This window comes from Prorops nasuta, unplaced genomic scaffold (genome assembly GCF_024137725.1).
Source record: "Prorops nasuta isolate Cenicafe-Biocafe unplaced genomic scaffold, Cenicafe_Pnas_1.2 PNAS00003, whole genome shotgun sequence".
NCBI lineage: Eukaryota > Metazoa > Arthropoda > Insecta > Hymenoptera > Bethylidae > Prorops > Prorops nasuta.
In genome coordinates, this window is record NW_027116800.1 from 8,154,120 (window position 1) to 8,178,465 (window position 24,346).

Here is a 24,346-nt window from a genome sequence, read left to right on the forward strand (position 1 = left end):
AAAGTTGGATCTGGATCTATCGGTCCGAATGAATTAAGGTCTGGTAAAAACGTGAGAGCGTGTATTATTGCGAAACTGAGATCTATCGATTCGATTGTTAAAGCGGAACCAGTTAGTGAGGTTTTCAAGGACGCCGAAAGAAAACCACGTATAAGATGTTAGAGGTGAGCGAGCAGATAAGAATACAGGTCGATCCTAGTAGTACAGTCACTATCGATTCGATTGGTAGAGGAAGTCGGCACGCCAGATTTTCTTGAATAAATTTTCAAGTGGTCACCTTCAGCAACACCTTCAACTCGCTCGCAGCGAGCAGAAATCCTCCTTCAATCCCTATACACGTATTATACAAATATATTCTCAACGAATAAATCAAACATTCTGACGTAAACGCGCAATTTCATACTCGCCATTTTATTATATCACCTACCTTTTCTTTACACCTATATAGAACTTTACTATAGACTCTTCTAATATGCTATTTTCTTGGTGTAACGTTTCACATCTTCGCATAAACCAAGCCTTGTCTATCTGTCCTCTCTCTCTCTCTCTCTCTCTCTCTCTCTTTAATAATAATCTATAGCTGTTCCTGGAATTGTAGGGCTTTCCAGTAAGCGATACAACTTCACCCTGGCAAATTGTTCAAGAATCAATTTTATTGAAACGTTGACTTTTATTGAAAACTATGATAGGCATTTGTTAAACGAAAGTAAATAATATAGGTTAATTTGTCTAATTTATCTTTGTCGTTTATTTTTATTCGTTCTCTTAAAGAGTGAACCAAAGTTTTATAGATGTGTTTTATTTTTGTACGATTAGCAAGTAGAAATGACTTACAAAATTATTGGTGATCGAAATGATTGAAGTATATATTAGTAATTTTTTCCTTCGTTCTCATTGAATTACCAAGTTTTACTTTACTAAGAAAAAAGCTATTTGAGAAGCTAATTTGAAAATCGATAGCTCTACAGTAGCATGATATATTGCCTATTTTGAGTCACGTTTTTGATATGGAAAAGTCATTAAATTATTTTGGAGCCTTTAGAACTACATCAACTTTTTTCGTAGCAACCTGATTTCTGAAAGTAGGTTGGTCGAATTTCTTGAAAGTTTTAAGATAAAGGAAACCAGTGCTTGAATTGGCAATGTAAGACTCCTCTATCGTGAAATTAGCTCTCAGCAATCATCACTCGCCCTTTTGTCTGTAGTAATTGCAGGAAAATAATTAATCACCGACCCTTGCCAATGAGAGTGTAAATAATGGCGCAAGTGACAACGCATGCATTTGTAGAATGGATAACCGCTTTTATAATACCACTTACGTTAATCTACGCATTACAAGTGTTCCCATTCTGTTTCAATTAGAGTTTAATTTTATTCAGAAATTTGTAAATTCTCTCAAAAGATGTGATTTACTGTGAGTCAGGTTGAAAAGATTATGCAGATTTCTGTTAAATGCAAATATAGTTACTGAGACTAGATTTTGTTAAATATTTTGTAACGATGACCATTCAGTCGTATATGTATATACTACAGCTGTTGATAAGGCAGAGTTATATATGAAGTAGAGTTACGTAATTTGTGGCAAGGATAATCGAATTTTTTGTTCGATTCATAGAGCAAAAACTTCATTAAAACCCGACTAAATGAAAAAAGAGGGAGGTGTGCGTTGCACAGTAGAACCAGCTGGAAGAATAAGCTCGTCATATTTTCCAGGCACGAAGTTAACGTCAGGTGCCATTTTCAAGGAGCATTTGCATAACCAAAAGGACAAAAGAGTCAAAATGAGCACGTGCTTGCTTGATTCCTTCCAGATTGCTTCCGACTGATCAAAATAAAAATTACAAGTACGTTTCCTGTTTTCACATGTGGTCAGAATCCTTCACTAGGTCGACAAAAAATCGTACAATTCTATCGGTGGATATGGAAATCTTTAAGGAGTGGTATGTATTAATAAAATAAATTTAAAGTAATTTTCATCCTGAGACCTGCATTACGTAAGAGATACGCAATCGCAGACAGGAGAACCTTTTTCACTCTAAAATCTCGCGCTTGGTCTAAAATTGCATTTTTCCACAAGAGAAAAAACAACTTTTAGAAATTTTGAAATATGAAAAGTGCTTTGCATGTTAATCGAGAGGAAAGATTCGACTTTTTTTGGCATCAAGTGGCCCAGTTAGTATCTGCTGTAGGATCGATTAGGTTCGGGGAGTTTTTTTTTTCTAGGTAGAAGAGCAGCATGGAACTTTTAATCAGGCAGTGTGACAGAGGTGAGAAGTAACGGACGAGAGGATGAAAAAAAAGGTGGACGGATGAGCGAAACGGGGCAGAAAGCAGGTCCGAGATTGACGTACTGTTTGCTTAGAACCGGAGTGTGTTTGGCACACAAAAACTGTTCTCCCTCTTTTTTTGCATGAGGTCAATAAAATCTCACCAAATACCTCTCGCCAGCTCATATGTCGAATTTCCTACGGTCTTTCGTCCCCTTTCATAAACTTGAGCTTCTTACTTCAAGATTTTCCTGCCTCACTATTTTTCACTCTATTAAAAACTTTTTTCAAGTTTTTTCTTTCATTATATACTATATATATATATTTACTCCAATAAATTATTAATTCATATCCAAAATATAATTCCAATAATATGAATTGATTTTTCTGAGTTGAATATATAGTCAATAATTTTTAATAGTAGTGCAAGATTGTATTAAATCACTTTAAATAGCCTAGCCCTAATAATACATTAGCCTCAGTCTCTAAATAGTTTTCTAGACAGAATTTGTAATAGCGATGAGGTCTATATATAGTGCAGAAAAGAAAATTCACTTGGGATTAAAAAGTATTATATCGATTGCACGATGGTACGATTCTTGTCGAAAAATTCATAACCTTCTAAAAGTGAAACAAGAACTATTAAAGCAGGTGTTTTCTACTCGCTTCGTTAAATTAATGGTATATAAGGAGACTCCCTATTTTTACTATAATTAATAATATATCGCAAAATTGTGAATTTTTTATTTAATAGGACATGTCATGCAGTTTAACATAAAAATTCGTTGGTAATTTTGTTAGAGGAGATAAAGCTATGGGTTGGAAAATGATCAACTGGGTTAATACACTAATTAAGAAGATGATGAACGAAACACGTATAGCTGTAAGCGTTATTCAGCAATATAATTGAAACTTGGAGAAATGGAAGCTACGCATCCAATTCACTCATACGTAGTTCCATATTGTATAGAGCCCTTTTGCTTGCTCTTTGCATTATGAAACACTTTAGTTAGTATTTCTCATCATTTGCGCATGAGATGACATCTAGCATCGTTTATTCGCGCGTATATGTACATCATTTTCCAGTGGCTTAAAAGTAAATAGAAAAGTCAGAATTTACTCGTAGAATAAATCGGCTTTATAAATTTCTAAAAAGTTGGAACATTTTATTCAATATGAAAAGGAAAACATTAAATAAAGAATTTAGATAATATTTATGAAACGAGCTCACGTTCTTGTTACGCCATAAATATTTCATCAGGATCAATAACTTTTATGAGCAAATGCCTTGGAATGTATAAATAATCGAAGATCGCATTGATACAGTTGACACAAATCTAAAAGTAATTTTGCTATTTAACTATATTGATTTATTTACGAGCGAATCATTGATTTATATATCTGGGTAAACAATCGTGTCAACTACAACGTTATATATCATTTCCTTTGTTGCAAAAAACGACTCGCCAGAACTTCGTTAAATATTTCACGTGATATGTTTGATATATTCACGCGTGGAAATTTTTCTGGAGAGGTTTTTTCCAGCAGCAAAGAGAAATTATTGCTACGCGAAGCAGTATTTGTTTTTTCTTCTGCTTCTTTTTCAGTCGGCTGGCATCTTTAATTCGTGAAACGGATGTTCGCAAAATTAATGAATGATGTCGTGCTCTGTCCTCTAGTTTTACGTTGGTCAGCTTACAAATATTGGAAGGAAGGTCATCGGCAAGTGTACGTATTTCATGAAAAAAATTCGATTCTTCATAATTCTGGTTTTTAAGGTAGACGCGACACTGAGAATATTAAACATTTCCAATATCAATTCATAAAAGTTTCATTAGAGATCGGTGAAGATCGCTTGAAAGGGATGACCGTGAGAGTTTGACAAAAGTTTGAAGAAAAATTTATAGGACGAAGCCATAAATTATAGACTCTTTGTAGTATGTGTATGAAATAAAATTGTGTAAAAATATTGCCGGGCTAGTATTAAAGGGGATTGCGCCTGCATAATAGAGCGAGGAGAGAATAAATGCAATGAAAATCACTTTGCTTTCGAGCTTTCGAATCAAACGAATTCGTCCAATTTCGTCAAGCATTAACTTCTTCTTATTTCTTCAAGCTATAATTTCGTCTCATTTTGTCAATTAAACGTGACGTGCAATTTCCTCAATTAGCGATATCCTTTTAAATTTTCTTATCAATTGCTTGATTCGATTCTTGGAAGCTCCATGGATTGACATTTTCCATTCTCATCGTGGAGGATTAGAAGTTGGTGAGAGAGATTTCTCAAGTGTAACACGGAATATCATATCCATCAGGTCTGTGAAACTGTTGAATGAATATTATCGATCTGCATCCGCCCACTATACATTTCCGCTTATGTAATTCGCAATAAGCGAGACGTAAAAGCACTCATCCAAAACGAAATTTTTCACGTTAAGCTGACGTTCCGACGAGGACCCAATAAAAATTAATGATTAGCGATTCACGGACACGATGCACGAGATCAAAATCATTGGACTTGATATTTGCTGGTTTTAAACTTTCATGCAAAAGTCACGCGATTCTTAATTGCCAATAATATAAATGATCATTTGTCTAACACTACTGACCTAAATAAGTCGTTGCAATGATAATTATTATGCCAAGGATTAATTAGCACACATGTTTTCCCCATTTTCCAAACGTGCTTTGCACACTTAATTGATTTGTCGAAACACCACTCTTTATATACTTATATCTCTTTCTTATAATTTATACGATTTTATCTCTTAAACGAATCATTTTACTAAGATCTCTAGAATTCCGAGAAAAATTAGGAGCTAATTTTTCGCTTCCTTCTCTCAACAGGCTAGTTACTTATCTAACCTCGAGAATAATTTCTTCGTCTTCGTATAATTAGTTTTCCATAATTCGTTCAATTAATCCACTCAGACCTGCCTTTAAATTAAGCAGAGAGTAGAGAGATAATTTCTTTCAAGCGGCTTATTCGTCCGGCAGGCAAAGTGTTTATAAAATAGTGTGTGCTTTGCACAATTGTTTGCTGCAAAAATGAAAGATTAATTCAACAAAGGTTGCTTATACTTTTTTGTTGTTGTTTCAATTACTTAAAAATGAATAATCGATCAATGTTTTGCGTAATTCACTTTCACCGAGAGTCTTGTCAGGGGATAAAATTCAGTAGTTTGCCTGGCAAACAAACGATTGAAGTTTTGCGCGATAGGGATTCCGGGGGTTATTAAATTCCATTCGAGCCATAATGGATCTTGGTAGTTTGCGCATTACGTAAAAGAGCAGTTTATAGTGAAGGGAGGACTTTGCGAGTCAACTGGTTTATGCATGAAAGTAGTTGGCTACAATTTGTTATGCAATCGCCTTTCGGACTTTAAAAGGGACGTGCGTTCGTTAAACAAGCCTGTAACACGAGCTACGCGGAGATTGCAACTAATTTTCCTAATTCATTTTGTTGTTTCGCCATGGCCGCCTCCGCCGAAACGGAATTCCGCCAGCTCCTCTTCTTATAAGATTTGCGTTCTTTCCAACGAAATCATTGGATTCGCTGCAGGTTTGCACCAAGCTCTCGCAAAATTGGCATTAAGCACGAGCGGCTCTAATAATTAATGATGAAAATATGCAAACTTTGTGATTTTTCACTAATATCGGCCTATCCGATCTTAGTCCCAGGCTTAAAATAGTCTTATTTAAGTGCTTTAGCTGCATGCATTAAAAGCTATCACTGAATAATCTATCCGGCCATTGTAATTTTAAATTTATTAATAATACCAGATACAGCTGCATGAATTTTACTCCAAATTGCTTATAAGCAGAAGCTATACAAAAATGATCGCAATGCAGCAAAGCATATCACAAAACTTTCAGTTCTTCTTGCTTACGGTTTTAAGAATTCGTTTCAACAGGGACTACAAGATTTTTCCTCAAAGTTTCTTTCATCTCTCTTTCGATGAATTCTATTCTCTCCATAGACTTTACATTATATCGCGAATTCTTATGTGTTACGATGATATAGTTACTGCAAATAACAGAAAATCTCCAAGAGGCAATTTGCAAATAATCAACAAGATAAGATCTCATTTGCACTTGCCAAATCTCCTCTTACTGGAATTTTTTTTTTCTCAATAAGAGATTTCATAAAAGATTAATTTTATCAGTGAATTCTATTAATAGCGATTGGGTAATGCAATATATCTGCATGAGAAATGTTGCTTTACAAAATAAACAATTAATTTGCTCGATTGAACTTTTAGCAATAATTTACGTCGCACGAATTCCAATTAAATAAGTTAAATTCCAAGGTGACGAAATTGGCGGGAAATCTAGAATGTAAAGGAAGGACGTAATTATTCTTAAAAGAATCAATTTCAATCTTAGCATAGAAATGTAAATGTAGAAAACTGAAAACGAAATTACAGAGATTCAATAGAATCATGAAACTTCAATGAAAGTCGTATAAGATTTAACAAACTTCAGGGGACACTTTTTTCCAGCACTCGATTTCGAGAGTTCTTAATAGCGTTTTATGTGGATATAAAGACTTTTATTGTCAGTTACATCATTATGGAATTTCAAATTTCTTCTTTATACAAATATATTCAGCAATTTCGTGCAATTTCCGTAAATCAACCGTATCAGTGACTCGAGTTGTACGATGAAAACGATTTGCGATGTGTTTGTACAAAAGCTTAAATCGTGAAAAATTCGAGATGTTCGCTTTCGTTTAGTTTAGAGTAGTTAATTTGTTTATACAGCTTCTTTCTCTTAATAATAAATCGATATTATATCGTATGAAAGTTAAAGTTTACTTTTGTAGACTCTATTGGAAATACCTTAGACTTACGGACGGAGCTTATTATCCTTTTAGTGCACTTATTAGATCCTTGTGCTTGACTTTACCGAGAAAAACAAGCTACAGAGACGATTAGCACTTCACTCATCGCCGACTAACCTTGCACTAAACTGCATCATCTCGTTCATCCCGCGATAACAAAACTTGACAATGTATAGTTATGTTTTAAAAGCCCTGCAGCATTTAACCAGAGCATGCAGTGGGTCATTAACGGTGCTCCAATTTTAATCGCAGTCAGCTACGTTAGCCTTACCTTGTGCAGTCAGACTTAAATAAAAGGAAACGAAAAAACTTGTGTCCAATCAAAGAAAAATCCTTCTAAACGTTCTAAAACGATAATCCCTCAAAATTTATGTACTATGCAACGTGCTCCTATGCTATATAAAAAAAAAACATTAGTTAAAAGCCGACTCAAAAAGCACCGAAATAATGTATTCAAGAAATTATATTTAATATTATTGGTCATAAGCACTGAGTAAACAATTTATCTGTTATAACTCAAAAACGTTAAACTCTAAAATATTATTCAGTACACTCTATTCATCAGTGTGATTTTAATGACTCGTGGTTTTTGTTTATTCAAAATTTACGATGATGTTGTGGCCTATAGATTGTTGGTAAGCATAATGGCATCGATGTGGAGAGTAACAGAAACAGAGAGAGAGAGAGAGAGAGAGAGAGAGAGAGAGTGATACGGGAGGGGGCGAGTCCATTGTGCGAAACCCACGAAGATGGAGGTAACGTAATGAAACTAACTGGCTAGGTCTGACCAATTAACTGACCGAGGCACGGCATAATATTCAATGTACACCGTCGCGCCTTCCGTCGTTCACGTGGTCGATTTCAGTCTAGAATGTAGAGTTACACGAAAGTCCTCGGCCAAATAACAAATGTTATTGCCTCCACGAAGATTCCGGTACAGAACCCTTCTCATCCTGTTTATATTTGCCCGTTTTCTCGCATTCAGGATCACAGCTGGATTCCCACTCCAATTTCATACTATATATAAATAGAAATCTTTTGCAATGTTTCAATTGTTATTTGAAACGATTTATCTTCCAGTAATACATTAGATTTTTATGATTGTAACGAATGGACGTGATACAAGTTAATTTTTAGGAGTCGATGTAGAGTAAATCGGTTAACCTCAGCTTTCGTGCTACTGCGAATATAATTAAAGGATTTTCGACAGTTTCGTAAACGAGACCCTCACACTGTCATTGATAGTTATATTAATAATTTTGTATCGATAGTCCCCTTTTTCGCTAAGTAAATAGTCGGATCATAACCTAGTTTGTTCTACTTGTTTCGTATCGTCCGAATATAACTGCATATTTCTACTGATATTCCATGCGGCGGAACATTGATTCCATTCTGACACCTATTCGTCTAATTTATTCATCTAAAATGTATATTTTATTGGAATTATACTAATGAATATTTTACGTGAATTAATATACTTAAAGTTTAATCATTTTCATAATTGATATATTATCGTTATTCAATTATTCTTTAATTACCTATTCAATCAGAATAGTTGTACAGTCCGGCGGAGAAAGAGATTAAAAGAAGTGTATATATAAACATAATGAATAGTACAAAGGGAAAGGATTTCATTCATCAATTTTATATTGTTTGTTTTACTGCTTGAAAAGAGCATTTTAAAACAACAGGAAGTATATACATATAGAGTATATGCAGTATACAGTATAATAAGCTGGGATTATTGTAGAAGCAAGCAGAAACCAGCTATAAAATGTCTCTCGATTCCGCTCCAAAAAGTTTAATTCTTTGCTCGTCCCTTCTAATCTTCGTGGTATAGCAATATTTCATTCGTATCGATCCCTGCCTCGTCGAACATTCATATTTTAACTCTTTTGGGCTCGTTCGTGACGCTTTGCTCGCACGTTGAAATTTACTGTCACGAATTACAACGACAACGAAGCAGCACGAACGACGAAACAAAAACAAAATACATAAACTAAAGTTACCAGCTAACTACAGGGTGTGAGGGCCAACGGTTGAAGTTTCTTTCAGCTTTTCACAATTTCTCGTTATCCCATGGAAATACGGTCTTTTTCCTATGTTTCATTGAAGTTTGGGCCGAAATTTGGAAATACAGAGCAAACGAAAAAGCTCGATCTAATTTGTTATGTCTACAAAAATCTACATTGTTATACGCTATATATATATATATATATATATATGTTGCGAAAAATCGATTGCAGCAGCGATTATAAAATCAATTAGTCGCTTACGACATCGAGTGAAGTCAGGAGGTTCAATAATAACTTCCTCCTGTTATTTATAGACAGGACGAGCTTCTAAAAATTTAAGATCGTCAAAGCTCATGGAAATATTTAGAATTAGCACAAGGTCTTTTGAAAGAAAGTTGTGCTACAGAGTTGGAGGATTAACTGGTAGTTTGCGGAGAAAATTATAGTAGAGTCTCTGGGAAAAAGTCGAAGGGCTGAGAGATTCTCCCGAAGAATCGGGCCTTTGGACGGATTTTCTAGTACTGCTAGCGAGGGTGGGGGTGCAGGAAGGCTTAAGTATGTTTCGGGTGGCGTGAATTTACCGAGATTGCGCGCCACCGTAGGATTCCAGCGCGCAAATAGCGAGTGGAAGGAACGACGGTCGGCGGCTCGTCCGACAACTTCAGTTCTTCCCGCGCTCAGCTAGAGTGACCATCGAATTTCGGGGTGAAGTATTTTCACAACACCGGTGAGTTTCTGTCCTATCAGTTATTTATGCTTATCCTAAGAGCTCCGGTAATCCTTGTCGCGTTCGCAACGTTCGCTGAGACATATATACCCAATAAAGCAATCGCGCCTCGATCTGAAATCGCGTCGATGAACGAAACATTTATTCCTATATCTATATATAGATGCATTCGAGTGACAACGTTAATTTTATCAACCATGAAAAACAACCAGACGATTATAATAATAAAACTGAATGAATTTCGTAAAACGTATAGATATATATACGTTTTACTCGACGTTTCGATTCCTACGAGTTGCTGCTGCGCTTGATAAATGATAAAGCTCCGTTTGATAAAACGCCGACTCTTCGAGCAGTAGGTACTTGTATAAATATGCTGATAAAATCTAAAAAAGTCTGCTGAGATCAACGCACTCGCTGTGTTAAATAATCCAAGTATACTTTTGTGATAAGCTGGACTTTTAAAATTAGATGTTTTCTCTTTTCATTTTAAATCAATCACGTGCCATTTAGTTGTGCGGGCGGTAAAGCTACTATTGATTTTTTTCTATTTCAGCGAATGCAGCTTAGAATTTTGAGATGGGTGAGTTTATAGATAGAAAATGATAAAAAAAAAGGAACGTACATTATTGAAAAGTTGCGCCCAATGATGTTGAGTTTATCAACTAGAGAGTTTTCTTGTTATATATAGAAAATTCGTCAAACGATAGCTTTGAGTATATGCTTATGTTCATACCTGAGTTTTTTCATTGGAACTTTTTAAGGTAACTTGATTGGTCCAAAGAATAATGCACACGCTTCGTCCACGATGTGCTGCATATTAAATGTGAAATTTATGCATACAAAGCAGCTCAACTGTTCGCCCGAATAATTTGAGTATCCAACATTTTCGCGTAATACTTATTTATAAATTCTTTAGCGATAATTCATTGATAACATTGAATCGAAGAACAATAAATGAGTGTTAAATCATTATAGTAGATTTTATTGCAAGATAAAATTCATGATGATTCGCGTATTAGTACTCGTAAAATGGGAGCAGCGCGTAGCGCGTTGAAAATAAATCCGTGGGAAATTCGTGGAATATAGGATGCTGAGGTAATAACTAAAAGCTAATAGAGTTTTGAGAAAAATTACATTGTGTTGTTACACAAGCTTTATGGAAAAATGTAATATTAATCAAAAACAAACTGTGCATTCGAAATTTTAACAAACTAATTACAAGATCTAAATCAAACAGAAATTATATGGATTGATCTCACTGTGATTACCTGGCCATCTCGCTATTGAAACTTGATTTGTCTCGCTTTGCACTGAATTCCAATGCGCGTCGATCGATAATCATATTGTTCGCAAACATCCCTTATTTTATTGTCTCAGTATTTCTACTTATTATCTCTATAATTCTCAAGTGTAAAGTTTAATCGTACGATAAACATGTTACAATTCCATATAGTATATGTATACTTGTAAAACTAAAAAATTTTTCATCTTAAAAGCTACATTTTTCCATTAGACTGAAAGTTGTAACTCATTGTAATCGATGCTCTACAATGTATAGAAGAAAAATCCGTTTGAAGGAGGAATAAAGCAGTCATTATTAGTTTTTAAAGTTTAATAGATATTTTGCAAAAGTAAAAGGGAAGAATGAATTTAAGATTTAAAGGTGCGTGAATGTAATTAAAAAATATTAAGATATCAAAAGAGTAATTAATTTGGAATTTAATGAACTTGATATACCTATATAATACTGTATAATATGAGAGCAACCAGGCAAGCGTTAGTTACATTTTTAATTTAAATGATAATTAAGTTAAATTGTTTCGACCATATTTCGAAAGATTCAATAGGGATTTATTTTTCCATTTATACCTCGTATTTATTAGCTTCAGTAGCGTGTAAAAGCAAACGTTCCCGGTAATTTATTGGATCGGAACTTTTAGTGGATTAATCACTTTTGCTGGAAGAAACAATTACGAGGATAAAAGAGTAGAAACCAGAAAGGGAGAGAGAGAGAGAGAGAGAGAGAGAGTATTTAAAGAGGAGTTGACGATGGTGAGATTATTAGGAAAAGTCGAAAGGAATGGATGATAAAAGTTTTCCAGGATACTTTTCGATGAGCGAGAAGAAACATAATGAAGATACGAGGGGCAACAAGTAGAAACGAAAAGAGTCATAAAAATGGAATAACCGTCAGTGAGATAGAGAAGAATAAAAAATAATTAAAGAAGAGGGCAGCGTAAAAGGGATAAAGAAAAAAGTAGCATGAAGCACGAAGCTCGAAGGATGCGTCTAGGAAAATTACAAATTATGAGCATCCTTGTGTGCTGGATAAAAAGAGAGAGAGAGAGAGAGAGAGAGAGAGATATCTCTCAACAACGCCTTTGTTTCGAAAATTCACGTGGTGCAGCAATATTTTTATCATTTTTTCTCTTATATCCCTTTTGCCCAAGTCATTAGTCTTAAAAGCATTTTCCACCATCGCTCTTTAAGATGAAATCATCGTTTTGACATCAAAAGCTTAATTTGATTAAAAACGGTGGAATAATACAGCGATGAGAGGGGAGAAAGAAAAATCATAAATAGTTAATATTGATTTAGTTGGGAGAATTTGGTCAGAATCGCGTGTTGGAGAATCGAAAGATTTGAAAATGTATAACAATAATAAGCTATCGACGAAAAAGTAAGTCACGAATCTCTCTGTGGTATTCTTTCCCTACAGCCTATCGTCGACTGATAAATCATGTTTGCTGTATTTTTTCTACTATTGTCGGGTGCAAAAGAGGTAGAAGCTATGGTTCAATGCCACTAGCACGATTTTTCTAGCGAAAGTCAATAAAGCAGAGCTCCCTGTTGCGCTCCATGCTTCGCTCTATATAACCTCACGACTCACGTTCGCTTCGGTAACATCAATCATTTAATGTAGGATGTCAGTTAAAATACGTAAATTGATTATGTTTACCGAGTAGTAGGAATGAAATGAATGAGCGATTTCTCGATGCGGGAAGTAGCATTTCCAAGAGGAAGAATGAAAATTTGCGTTGTTTGAGATTTGTATTGTGACGTAAAATCAATCGAGTCTCACTCTTCCAAGTACGCATCGGTGCGAAATCTTGTTATTTTTACCATTTGACAGAATCCCAGCTAAATTTCGATTATTAAAATATATGAAAATAAAGCGGCATGTGTCGATAGGATGCCATTTACACGCCTGCCAATCATCCTTGACGTTTTAACGACCTGGCGTTTTTTATTCACGTTATAGCTTAACGTAAAACATTTAGGCCGAGGAAATATAAATCGATCTCTTGGCAACATCTGTTCATTCTTTAAAAAATCCTATACCAAGCTTAAACTCTAAATGTTATTCGACAGTCGTTTTATTTCGCTCGAGGGAATTAATAAAATAGAAAATTTAATTTTCACAGTTTCGGGGTATTTTAACTATTAAGATTTAATTTTATCTTGTTGTTACGTATAAAAAGCGAAATGCGAAGGCGAAAAGAAATAATAATAATACGGAGATTAAGTTATGTCACTCATCCAGTCCAACTTGGCAAAAGAAAGTTAGATAAAAAGCTTTAATTTATGTGTTAGTATTGAGAAAAATGAGGTTAATATAAAAGCTTGGAGAAATAAAGTCTTCTTAAATTATTTTTAATTGACTTTCAGATTCTTTAAAAGCTTCTCTTTTTATTACAGTTTACAAAGCAATTTGGCTGTATTAAATCAAATTAGATGAATCTCTTTTCTCAAATACTGCATGTTGGTTTACAAGAAACGTTGGAGCTTATTCGCTATAATTACATTTTCCAAACTTGTCATATTATTATTAGCCATTATTAGATGCTACTATATAAATCTAACAAATAATGACTGAAACTTCGGAGAATACTTTACTAATTTCAGTGAATCCCCTCGAGTATTTCTCTGCTACGTTATAATTACTTAATCGAATTAACTAATTAAGCTGCCTAATAAACATCGTATGTAAGTTAAACACATATATATTTTGTAAAACTGTGTGTGTTTTGTAACTTTATATTTACTTGATACGCTATTAATAAACGTTCGTCAAATTTGGTCTTCAGTGACGCAATACTGTAAAATGAATTTATCAGGGAACGACCTGATAACACAGTCAGTTAATAATAAGATACTGACAGGTAATTAAATTTGCAATTAAAATTGTCTGCTTGTGAGAGGAACGAAGTTTCGCGAAGCCTTGTCACCGAGTCGTGCAAATAAGATTTCAATTCTACCGAAATATAATCATAATTGTATTCAAGCATGATGCATCTGATCGCGAAAATAAAGCTTAGTATCTTTAAACGCTTGGTTACTTTCCACGCTTAGCAGTCAAAGTAAAATACTAGGTTGCATCTGTTTATCGATGAAAATTTTCATCGGGTTTAACAGCGAGAGCGGTCGTCACTGTAAATAGAAATCCTTTTTGGTCACTATTGTCTCTTTAAATAATTGGAAAACTATATGAATACGCGCGTGGTAAAATAGCATATATACACGTATATACACATATATATATAAAGACATCAAATTCATTCCACCAAAAGGTTCCTGCAATCTCATTTAATATCGTTTTCTGAAAATTTAGTTGAGAGTCTCCATGGAAACCAGCTCAACTTTTGTTAATTAAACATTGAGCTTGGCCTGTTTTACGTCACATCGTTATATGTCCTAGTCAGTTTGGCAAGCAATCAAATTGCGTAATAATATCTCGCTGTGCGCTTGATTACATTTTAAGGATGACAAAATCAATTCATGCCTTGAGATTAGAATTCTCCTCTGAATCTCATCTAGTCGATAGGAGTATAGTAGGTTAATTGCAGTATATTAAAAAGTACATTAGTTCAGAGGTAATCGTGCACAATCTGCTTGGTTGCTATTTATTCCACGCTATTGTGCATTGTCGTGTGATGCATGACGCGCGCGTGTGTATCTTTATATATATATATATATATATATATAGGTGGGAAACGCATCAGCTTGAAGAGCAACGCAAGTCCGCGTGAGAAGAACCTTTTCAGAAAAGACCAAACGAAAGAACGTACTATCCAATCTCGGCGAAAGCACAAGTATCATGGCTGAATCGTGAAAACCAGGTCAAGAAGCTGCGATGCTCTTCCTTTCCAAGGCTACAGTCGATTTTTGCCTGCCCTCCAAACGATTCGTGTCGTGTGTCAAAGGGATTTCTGGCATACTTTAACCACTTCCGGTACCATCAACAGTGTCCCGATACAAAGCTGGATTTTCCAACGGAAAATCACTCGTATATACGGATTCGCCAATTTTAGCACCGCAACTCGAGCTTTCTCGTGATTTACACAATTTTCCAGAAAATATTGCAAGGATATATCGTGAAATATGTATAGTGCTAAACACGTGCTGTAATTACAAAGAATCGACAAGAAATTGAACAGTTAGCCAAGAAAATCAACTTGGTGGAATTGTTTTCTCGTGAAAATTGCCCACTGCCCGAGACTTTGGAAACTCTGTGAACTTTGCCTTATCGATTTATACGCTGCTTCCATGTGATATATTCTCTATGAATGCTCGCTTATATATACACTTTCCTCACAAATTTTCTTTTACTATAGGAAGGAAAAATTTGCTCATCTGCTCCTAGTCAGTTTCTTTTTCCTCGTTTTATGCTCTGCATTCAACCCGACTGTATTGTATATATTATTGCTTTGATTTCCTTGAAAATATATAAGAAGGGAGATTTTAACTTGGCAGCTAGTGCTATAGAATCTCTTTTCTCGCGGCAAGTTTATAACGAACGTTCGAATATTGCTGTTGCAACGGCTCAAGGCTTAGCCCATAAATTGTGTTTTTTTTTTCAACTTCCGGAAGGCTTGGTGTAATACCGTTAGTAAAAATCATCTACTATTTCATGAAAAAAAAGGAAGAAAATTATTATTAACGGGAAGCATTAATTTTTACTTTTATTTATACCATTCGAGAGTATATATATATATATATATATATATATACCTGTGCATGCGTTTTTGCTCGTTATACGATTATCGATCAAATCCTCTTAATGACAATTTGCTTCTTTATGATTCTCGTTGATAGCGACGTCTCGTAATTTAAATTTCTGGACGATTCCGAGAGTAACGACCGGATTGCGTGAGATTGGTTGCGTTTCTTGGGACTATACTTGCCATCATCGAGGAATCGGCTCATCTAAGAAGATAAGCCGAATACACCTAGCAAATGCGGCCCCATTCGATTAGGAATCACCAAGATTAATTAGAACTCGGCCAATGAGACTCTATGGAAGCAAATTTGTGGGCGTGTAATGTAGTAGAAATTGTAGAGAAATAGAGAATATGGTATTACCGCGGGTTCTTACGGCTCTGTGTACTTTCAGATCGAGTGTGAAGAGGATGGCAGAAGAGCAGCCAAGTTACAAGCTGATTTACTTCAACGCTCGAGGTCGGGCTGAGCACATTCGTTATATCTTTGCCTACGCTGGGATCAACTACGTCGACGAGAGGATCACCAAGGAAGAATGGCCCGAACTCAAGAAATGTGAGACACTCTCCTGAAAATCTCTTATTATTATTATCATTGTCATTCGCGCATCAATTTATTTTTCCATCACCAATCCGATCTATCTCCTATATCGCATTTTGTCGATGATTTTATCAGTAGGGACGTGCATTTGCTCCATCTCTCTCGCGTCTACAGCCTATTACTTTTTCTTTATATATGTATATGTGGGAATTAATGTTGTGCACACTGGATTTTAATAGCAATGCCATACGGAGTGCTCCCAGTTCTCGAAGTAGACGGGAAACCAATAACCCAAAGTAATGCGGTTGCGAGGTATTTGGCACGCAAACACAATCTTGTTGGAAGGGACGAATGGGAATCGATGTTATGCGACGTTTTGGTCGATACACTCGGAGACTTGAAACAATGTGAGCTTTCCAAGATTATTCTCGATTTATCGCCGATCCTTTCTATATATGTACAGTATACCAGGACGAGAGTTGTTACGTATACAGCGATGCTTTAATTATACTCGTACTGATTCGGGTTTTCTTTAATGAAATTGCACAGTCATCTCGCAGTACCGAACGGAGGAGGACCCGCTGAAGAAGGAAGAGAAGAAGCTGAAGCTCCTGAAAGAAACGATACCATTCTATCTGAACAAATTTGAACAAACCGTAGCGAGGAACGAAGGGTACGCGGTAGGCTCGACGGTAAGTGCCGTATACCAAAATTCAATTTTCCACAATACATTGTTGTTGGTGAAAAAAGATATATATTTGTCAATGCTTGCCGTAAGAGTGAAGGAGAGAACTTTATTAGCATATACATGCTTGAGGCGAGGTTGCGTTTTGAAGAGATTCGTTAGTCGATGTTTTGATCCTGTAATCTTTTACAGACTACGTGGACGGACTTCGTGTTTGCAGTTGCATTGGAAAACTTCGAGCAAATTTTCGGCTTGACGGCACTAGAGAGCTATCCAGCGCTTCGAGGATTGAAAAAGCGTGTACACGAAATTCCTGCCATAGTTGATTGGCTTGCTAAGCGGCCACAAACGGAATTCTAAGTAATCTCCACATCTGAATTTCTCTCGTCGAGTCTCTGTATGTGTGAGCACCGTTAGTAGGAATAACGAATAACATGAGAAATGTTCGCTTGATATATTCGGAGAAATATTTGCTTCCTCCAAAATTACGCCTTTTCCCCCACGTTTCATCCAAAGTATTTTATTTTCTTGTATGCGAGTTATCGGAACTATTTATACAGAATCATGCTATGGGCTAAGCTTTAATTGAACGCTGAATTTTGTTGAACCTTTCAGGAGAGTTTTCACTGTGTACTAATGATCGAAGAGCGAATATTTCTCCCTCGTTTATACGTCTACGTGTTCATTAACAAAGGAAAAATATATTAAATAATTGCAAGCAAAGAAGAATTAAATATATCAGATACATATCCACGCGAGAATTAAATTATTTATTACCTATATTAATACACAGGATTTTCAATGAGTTGTGGCAAAAACAATTTACTTTTATAGTAATATCTAAGACTGGGGTATACATATATTTAAAAAAAGATCCTATTTATTTAAAAAATATAGTACAAGTAAAAAAAAACATCAGAGCACGCTAAATGATCTATTAGCACATGATCTATGCAGCAAGTTACTTTGACGGAAGTGTATAAATGTCAATATGGATGTAATGCGCTGTCTTAAATGTGTCGACGGATAAAAAATATAAAGTGTAAATAAAAAAAGAATATTTATGTACAATAAACAAAGTAAATGTTGATCATTGACAAAATCTATTAAATGTGTTCAGTATTGGAAGGACGCACAATGTATAAGTGTGTACAACATATTTAATCAAAAAAGAGATGTAAATTCTTTATATCCATATTATTTTATTAAAATATTACTTTATTTTTAGGTTAATCAAATAAAAACGAGAACAAGCATTGCACTTGATTATGAGATCTTTTATTTTCGTTATACGTAGTTTGGTTGCTGTGTGCCGCATTTAAGATTATTTCAAATGTAGATTTGCTAGCTTTAAATGCAAGTTTTCTAACAATTGACGATCTAATGGATTTTCGCAACCAATTCGAACAATCGACCGAAATTGCGCTTTAATATCAAACTCGCAGATATGTTATGCCGAGCATAATGTGTTTTACATCTGAGGTGCTTAGGTTCCGAAAGTAATCAATAGCTATTTCAGCTATATCACTTATCGAGAACATGAAGAGCTGTATAACTATACTATTTTTTTTTCGTCTATACCTTCTCTCTCTCTCTCTCTCTCTTATCACATAAAATGAATGCTTAATTGCGTTTAATAATAAATTTATATCTCGGAAGATTTTGAAATTGTTCCTGTACAAATTATTATATTTTATATATAGAAATACTATATACAGATCGATAGCTCAGGACAGTATATAGTAGCCTGTATTAACTCTAGACGTGTACAATTTTTTCATACAATCAGTGCATTCACTTCTTTACAATTCTACCGCAACGATGATATGACTTAACAAATCTTATTTTGACTCGAGAGTGTCAGTTTAAATATAAATCAGCTGCATATGTTTCTGCGATATTAATGTTACGAATGATGTATAATTAATGAGAACTGACTGATGATAATAATAATGATGCAAAAGTTAATCCTCTCTTATTCATTAATTCATATACATCTCATCTATTCATTCTAGAAAAAGTAAATAAAATATTAATTTCCAGTTTTTATTCATCAATGAAAGAGATTTATCTTTACATTGCCGTCAAATTAAATGTCTAACTTATCTACTTCCATTCTAATAATTTTAGAGGTCGCTAGTGTTCTATTGCGCGTTGGTTGGCCGGATAACTCGGATATCTCTGAGGATTGACCTACGACATTATCTACCGCAAATAATATATCGGCCTTATCCCATTGTTTACTTTTACTTCCATGAGACATTTCAATGTATTATAATCCACAGAGATACGAATATTTCTTTTATGGCTTTTGCATTTATAAATTCCCTACCTTAAGTTAAAATTATATAATTCTTCTACATGTATAAGAAGCTATTGTTCTTTTACTTGTTTTTGTTTCTACTGCCACTGACAATGGGTGTATCAGTTATGCCAAGTGTTGTTTGTTAAAAATTCCACTCCATACACTATCGGATTCTCCTATATTGCTTTCGTACCTTTGTTCTCGAATATTCCTTGAAAATACTGGTGAATTTCTGTTGGAACCCACTGTTATACTGCCAATCGGATTTAACGCTTATCTTCATGGTGGGAGAAGATAAATACTCCGCTTCAGTCTCGCCGGTCATACATTTGCTCTCAATTCTTTGCTAAGGTTTCTCTGTTTAGCTTTGTACCTTTTGTGCTTTGCAGTTTTTTTTGCTCTAAAAATGTAAGTATATATTTTTTTCCAACTCATATGAAGTAATTACTTTAAGAAAATTGAACAACATGTAATGCTAGTTTTCTAGTTTTTGTGAAAAGTTCTAACGGTTCTTCTTTAAAGGGTTACCGGTATAAAATATTCAATATTCATTTGTTGACTACAATTAAAGTTTGATAACTCTACATCATGTTATCTTCTTTCATAAATGACGATAAAATTGTTTTTCTTCTATGTTATATCTATTAAAATGCTTTATTTTTCAGGGCGCCTAAGTACAAGATCACATATTTCCCAGTTAAAGCTTTGGCAGAACCAATTAGATTCATATTTAGTTATGCTGGAGTAGAATTTGAAGATGATCGTTTTGATCGTGAAAATTGGCCAAAGTTAAAACCAGGTAAAATTTTAATGCAATGGTTATTTAATTAATTTTAATGATATTTGATTGAGATTCAATGTCTCTTGTTATAGAAATGCCATTTGGCCAAGTTCCTATTCTTGAAGTTGATGGGAAGAAAATTCATCAGTCCACTGCTATTTGCCGATATTTAGCTAAGCAATTCGGGCTTGGTGGTAAAGATGCTTGGCAAGATCTTGAAATAGATGCTTGTGTTGACACTATTCATGATCTTCGCAGTAGTATGTATATTTTCTATAGAAGTATTTTATCAAGCTAAATGAAAAATTTTTCAAAATTACTTCACAACTATATGTATTTTCAGAAATTGGTGCATATCATTATGAGTCTAATGAAGAAGCTAAGTCAGTACGATTAGAAGCAGCAAAGGAGTTAGTACCATTCTACTTGGAACGTTTAGATGCTCAGGTTAAAAAGAATGATGGATACTTGGTTGGTGGTGCTTTAACTTGGGCAGATTTAGTATTTGTCGCTCTTCTGGATTACTTAAATTTCATGATGAAAAGCGATATAATTGAAAATTATGATCAACTCAAGCAACTACAGAAGAAAGTCTTGGAGATTCCAAACATTAAAGCTTGGGTAGAAAAGCGTCCCCAAAGTGATTGCTAAAATATTTAAAATAATGCAAACATATGTTTCTAAAATATTGTTTGTTTTTTATTCAACAAATATATAAGAAAAGTATTATACTGCGTTAACTAATAGAGGCTATATTAATAATTTTTAACAAATGGTCTGTTATTTGAATATTCATTTGTGAGCTGAAAAATGTACTCTGTTTTTACGTTATACTTTTGTATCACAACATACAGCACTTAATTTAAAAAACAGGTTCTTGTATGTTAATCCTGTCCCACCTATATAATTATTTAGAAAAAATAAAGTTTTGAAAAAGATGCACCTTCAAATAAAAGTTAAATTTTATCAGGCCAGTTATTCTACCAGTCACAAGTATATAACCTTGTCCTCATGACAAGGAAAGCGAGATTCTTGAGTTTTTTAAACGAAACAATACAATTTTTTATCTCATACTATTGTAACTTATCTAAAGAGCTTTCAAAACCGCCACATTCATTTATCATTTCATTCTGTCGAATACTAGCGACATTCCGATTTAAAATTATAAAGTAGGTGAGTAACTATACTTGTATATGTGTATTGTTCGCGCATGCTATTTCAGCCAAATCTCCATTTGTATGTAACTTCAAAATATCCGATGAACGATTGAATAAAATGATTAATTATTTTTTTTAAGGCTCTTGAATTAATTGCTATAAGAATATGTAATAATAAAATGAAGATATCTAATTAAAAAAAATCAAGGGGAATCCTTCAGATACTTTTCAAGGACAAATTCAACATCACCATTGCATTATCCCCTTTAAACTTTAAAACTTACTGTTACTCTCAACTATATTTCTTATAAAAATATTTATTTTCACGGATTTTTTCATTTCTAAGTAAAATAGGTTCCCTGAGCATTTGTATAATAGAAATTTCTCCTTTCCCAGTTAACAAATAGTTCTTTAATTCATTTAAAGTGCGATGCTTGGTTTCAGGTTGGTGTAAACACAAGATTTGCCTCTCTATTTGCAGACACATTTATCTTTTCTACCTCAAGCATATCATGACACAGCACAAATGATATTATGAATTGGGGGGGGGGGGGGGGGGGGATTTGCTGGAACATGAACACACATGATGTAACTACATCGTCCGGTAATATAACGTGTAGTAAATTAGTAATCGCTCGGATTGTGATTCAGCCAGTATTCAGTGAGACATCGTACGGTGTGCAGATTTGAAAACATTTGTTGTAACAATTTTTTTTGCTCATAGAATCGCCTATTCAATCTTTAAAACAAGGTATGTATTATATAATTTCTTTTTTATTTGTCTAAGGATTCATTTTCAGATTTTCAATGTTATGCATTATTAATGTTAATCGCTAAAAAATAGCTATCATTTTGCAATATTTTATAGCAACATTACTAAAATGTAACAGATATTCGATGCTATCAGAGATAAAGTATTAAAATTAATTTTGAAAATATTTCTTTCAGCAACGAAACTTGATGTAGACTATATAACAATATTAACTATATTTAAAAAATAATAGCTTTTATCACTGTTTCTCGACTTTTCTGAATTAATATATTATTACTTGAAGCTTTTTAATTATTGCTATACAAGCGCTACCGCATATGTATACATATTAATCTCTGTCCTTCGTAACTGCAACGGATGCGGACACATTATAAATAATTAGTAGCAATTACACTCAATGCACGCAATCATACAACAAGTCCGAATTATTCAATAGACTGGCTTATATGGAGACATATCTTTTTCTAACAAAGAGATTCAATTTTAAAGTAGTATTTTTCCTTTCGTAGAAGATGACTACATACAAATTAATTTATTTCAATCTTACTGGACTTGGAGAACCGATTAGATTCCTGCTTCATTATGCTGGAATCAAATTTGAGGATGAAAGATTTGAGATAGAGGACTGGTCAAAACACAAACCTAGTAAGTTCAATTATTATAATTAATATATTATTAAATAAACAAAAAAATTAATCATACGTGATTTAATTAAAGAGATAATTAATAGTTCACAACACTTATACGTTAGGCATTTCTTTCAGGAACTAATAAGAGATATTATTTAACGAATAGATTTGTTTCGTGATTTTACTGAAATCTATCGTAAGCTTGACATTAGTCTTCGAATAACGTTGAAGTCTAGTTTTTGCTCTCCAATGTGGGTATGAGAGATACCGTTGAGTCGCTTCGTTTCTGAGAAAACATTCACGACATAAATTATTCAAGAATGCAATTATTTAATTGATAATGAAATTTCTTTACGTGTTGAGAAATAACTATTGATAAGTAGAAATTCATTGGTCCTATATATTATAACTAGATTATATACTCTTCTTTTTACAACTAATGTAGATATGCCAATGGGTCAGGTGCCGGTGCTAGAAATAAATGGCAGAAAGCATTATCAATCCAAAGCTATTGGTCGCTATATAGCAAAGAAATGCAACCTTTATGGTTCCGATGAACTCGAAGCCCTCGAAATTGATACTGCAATTGATAGCATAGATGACATACGTCAAGGTAAAATAATCAATAGAAATAATTATTTTTGCAGTAAATGAAATAATTGACTATGTTGATAAGAAAATCCACATTTTTATTACAGCTCTGACCCAATATTACTGGCACAAAGATCCAACAGAAAAAGAGAGATTAACAGAAATTGCTATGGAAAAACTTCCATTCTATCTGGGAAAGTTTGAAGCTCAGGTTAAAGAGAACGGAGGTTATTTTGTCAGGAACAAAGTAAATCAAATAATTTTCATATAGTTTGCGAAAATGTATTATTCGGTACATGATTAATTTTTAATTATTTCTTTTCTTTCAGTTATCTTGGGCTGATATTCTATATGCTGGTTTCCATGATTACATGTCTCATATTTTGGGTAGAGATGTGAATCAAGATCATCCAGAATTGAAGAAACTGACGGATAAAGTTAATAACCTGCCGAATATCAAAGCTTACCTTAAGACCCGTCCAAAAACAAGTTTATAAGTCGAAATAAGAAAATTATTAATTAGCGTAATATATATGAAAAAATACTTTTCTAATATAACTTATAACTATTAATGCAATATATATGTAACAGTATCATTTGTATTTTATAATAATAATATACGTTTGAACACAATAAAAAGTGGGTTCATCCAGAGGGAAATTTCTATATCTTTAAAACGTACAAAAAATGAAATCGCGGTAGTAATTAAGTTTCGAGTTAAGTGTCCTGTCAATTAGAAAAAAGTCATTTTGAGAGTAAAGCGTGCAAGGTTTCGATTAAGTAAAAGTGTTAATTTTTGGAAACTTATAATAATTTTGTGTAATTTGTACAGTTAAAAATTATAAATGAACAAAATTTTTTGAGAAATAAATTTAATGATTTTATGTTGATTTAAAAGAAATAAGTTTAACCGTCCGCTTGGTTATTTTACCCAAGAATGCCTTCTGTGCATAAGATGCTATGCATTTGTCCGACACTGAGGAAGGATTTTATATTAAAATTTGCTTTGCACCTTATAATTTTTTTTTTTC

General features: G+C 33.9%; 4 protein-coding genes across 9 annotated transcripts in view; 3 read left to right on the forward strand and 1 right to left on the reverse strand.

The window, feature by feature from the left end:
• The window catches only part of LOC136784962 (carcinine transporter-like), a 21,466-nt gene extending 14,231 nt beyond the window's left edge, over positions 1-7,235 (reverse strand). Inside the window, exon 1 of one of the 2 annotated variants that reach the window (XM_066745930.1) lies at positions 7,109-7,235. The gene's annotated coding sequence lies outside the window, so the exon portion shown is untranslated. The remainder of the gene's footprint in view (positions 1-7,108) is intronic. The other variant, XM_066745939.1, reaches the window with a different exon arrangement.
• On the forward strand, positions 5,697-19,048 carry LOC136784995 (glutathione S-transferase-like). 5 transcript variants are annotated; one of them, XM_066745978.1, is made up of 6 exons: positions 5,727-5,829; positions 15,952-16,174; positions 16,250-16,410; positions 16,635-16,802; positions 16,945-17,087; positions 17,273-19,048. In XM_066745978.1, exons 2-6 carry the CDS (start codon positions 16,143-16,145, stop codon positions 17,438-17,440), a joined length of 672 nt encoding a protein of 223 aa, XP_066602075.1. In that variant the 5' UTR covers positions 5,727-5,829; positions 15,952-16,142; the 3' UTR covers positions 17,441-19,048. The 5 variants fall into 5 exon arrangements, with proteins under 5 accessions (XP_066602085.1, XP_066602075.1, XP_066602080.1 ...); XM_066745969.1 differs by lacking the exon at positions 5,727-5,829 and adding an exon at positions 9,768-9,852; XM_066745988.1 differs by lacking the exon at positions 15,952-16,174 and having other exon boundaries at positions 5,697-5,829.
• A 588-nt stretch (positions 19,049-19,636) lies between these two features.
• Positions 19,637-21,127, forward strand: LOC136785020 (glutathione S-transferase-like). The gene is made up of 4 exons (XM_066746009.1): positions 19,637-19,793; positions 20,051-20,184; positions 20,259-20,426; positions 20,510-21,127. Coding segments are annotated over exons 1-4 (612 nt in total). The 5' UTR covers positions 19,637-19,791; the 3' UTR covers positions 20,818-21,127.
• A 797-nt stretch (positions 21,128-21,924) lies between these two features.
• On the forward strand, positions 21,925-23,969 carry LOC136785028 (glutathione S-transferase-like). The gene is made up of 5 exons (XM_066746021.1): positions 21,925-22,074; positions 22,605-22,740; positions 23,170-23,337; positions 23,423-23,562; positions 23,645-23,969. Exons 2-5 carry the CDS (start codon positions 22,608-22,610, stop codon positions 23,810-23,812), a joined length of 609 nt encoding a protein of 202 aa, XP_066602118.1. The 5' UTR covers positions 21,925-22,074; positions 22,605-22,607; the 3' UTR covers positions 23,813-23,969.
• The last annotated feature ends 377 nt before the right edge of the window (positions 23,970-24,346 follow it).

Excerpts from the sequence above, each read along its gene's own strand:
- LOC136785028 (XM_066746021.1), top strand. The coding sequence starts at position 22,608 with ATGACTACATACAAATTAATTTATTTCAATCTTACTGGACTTGGAGAA. Across the intron at positions 23,338-23,422 it reads CATAGATGACATACGTCAAG|CTCTGACCCAATATTACTGG; the intron begins GTAAAATAATCA and ends TTTTTATTACAG. Across the intron at positions 23,563-23,644 it reads GTTATTTTGTCAGGAACAAA|TTATCTTGGGCTGATATTCT; the intron begins GTAAATCAAATA and ends CTTTTCTTTCAG.
- LOC136784995 (XM_066745978.1), top strand. The coding sequence starts at position 16,143 with ATGAGACTCTATGGAAGCAAATTTGTGGGCGT. Across the intron at positions 16,411-16,634 it reads ATGGCCCGAACTCAAGAAAT|CAATGCCATACGGAGTGCTC; the intron begins GTGAGACACTCT and ends GGATTTTAATAG. Across the intron at positions 16,803-16,944 it reads ACTCGGAGACTTGAAACAAT|TCATCTCGCAGTACCGAACG; the intron begins GTGAGCTTTCCA and ends GAAATTGCACAG.
- LOC136785020 (XM_066746009.1), top strand. Across the intron at positions 20,185-20,258 it reads TTGGCCAAAGTTAAAACCAG|AAATGCCATTTGGCCAAGTT; the intron begins GTAAAATTTTAA and ends CTCTTGTTATAG. Across the intron at positions 20,427-20,509 it reads TATTCATGATCTTCGCAGTA|AAATTGGTGCATATCATTAT; the intron begins GTATGTATATTT and ends ATGTATTTTCAG.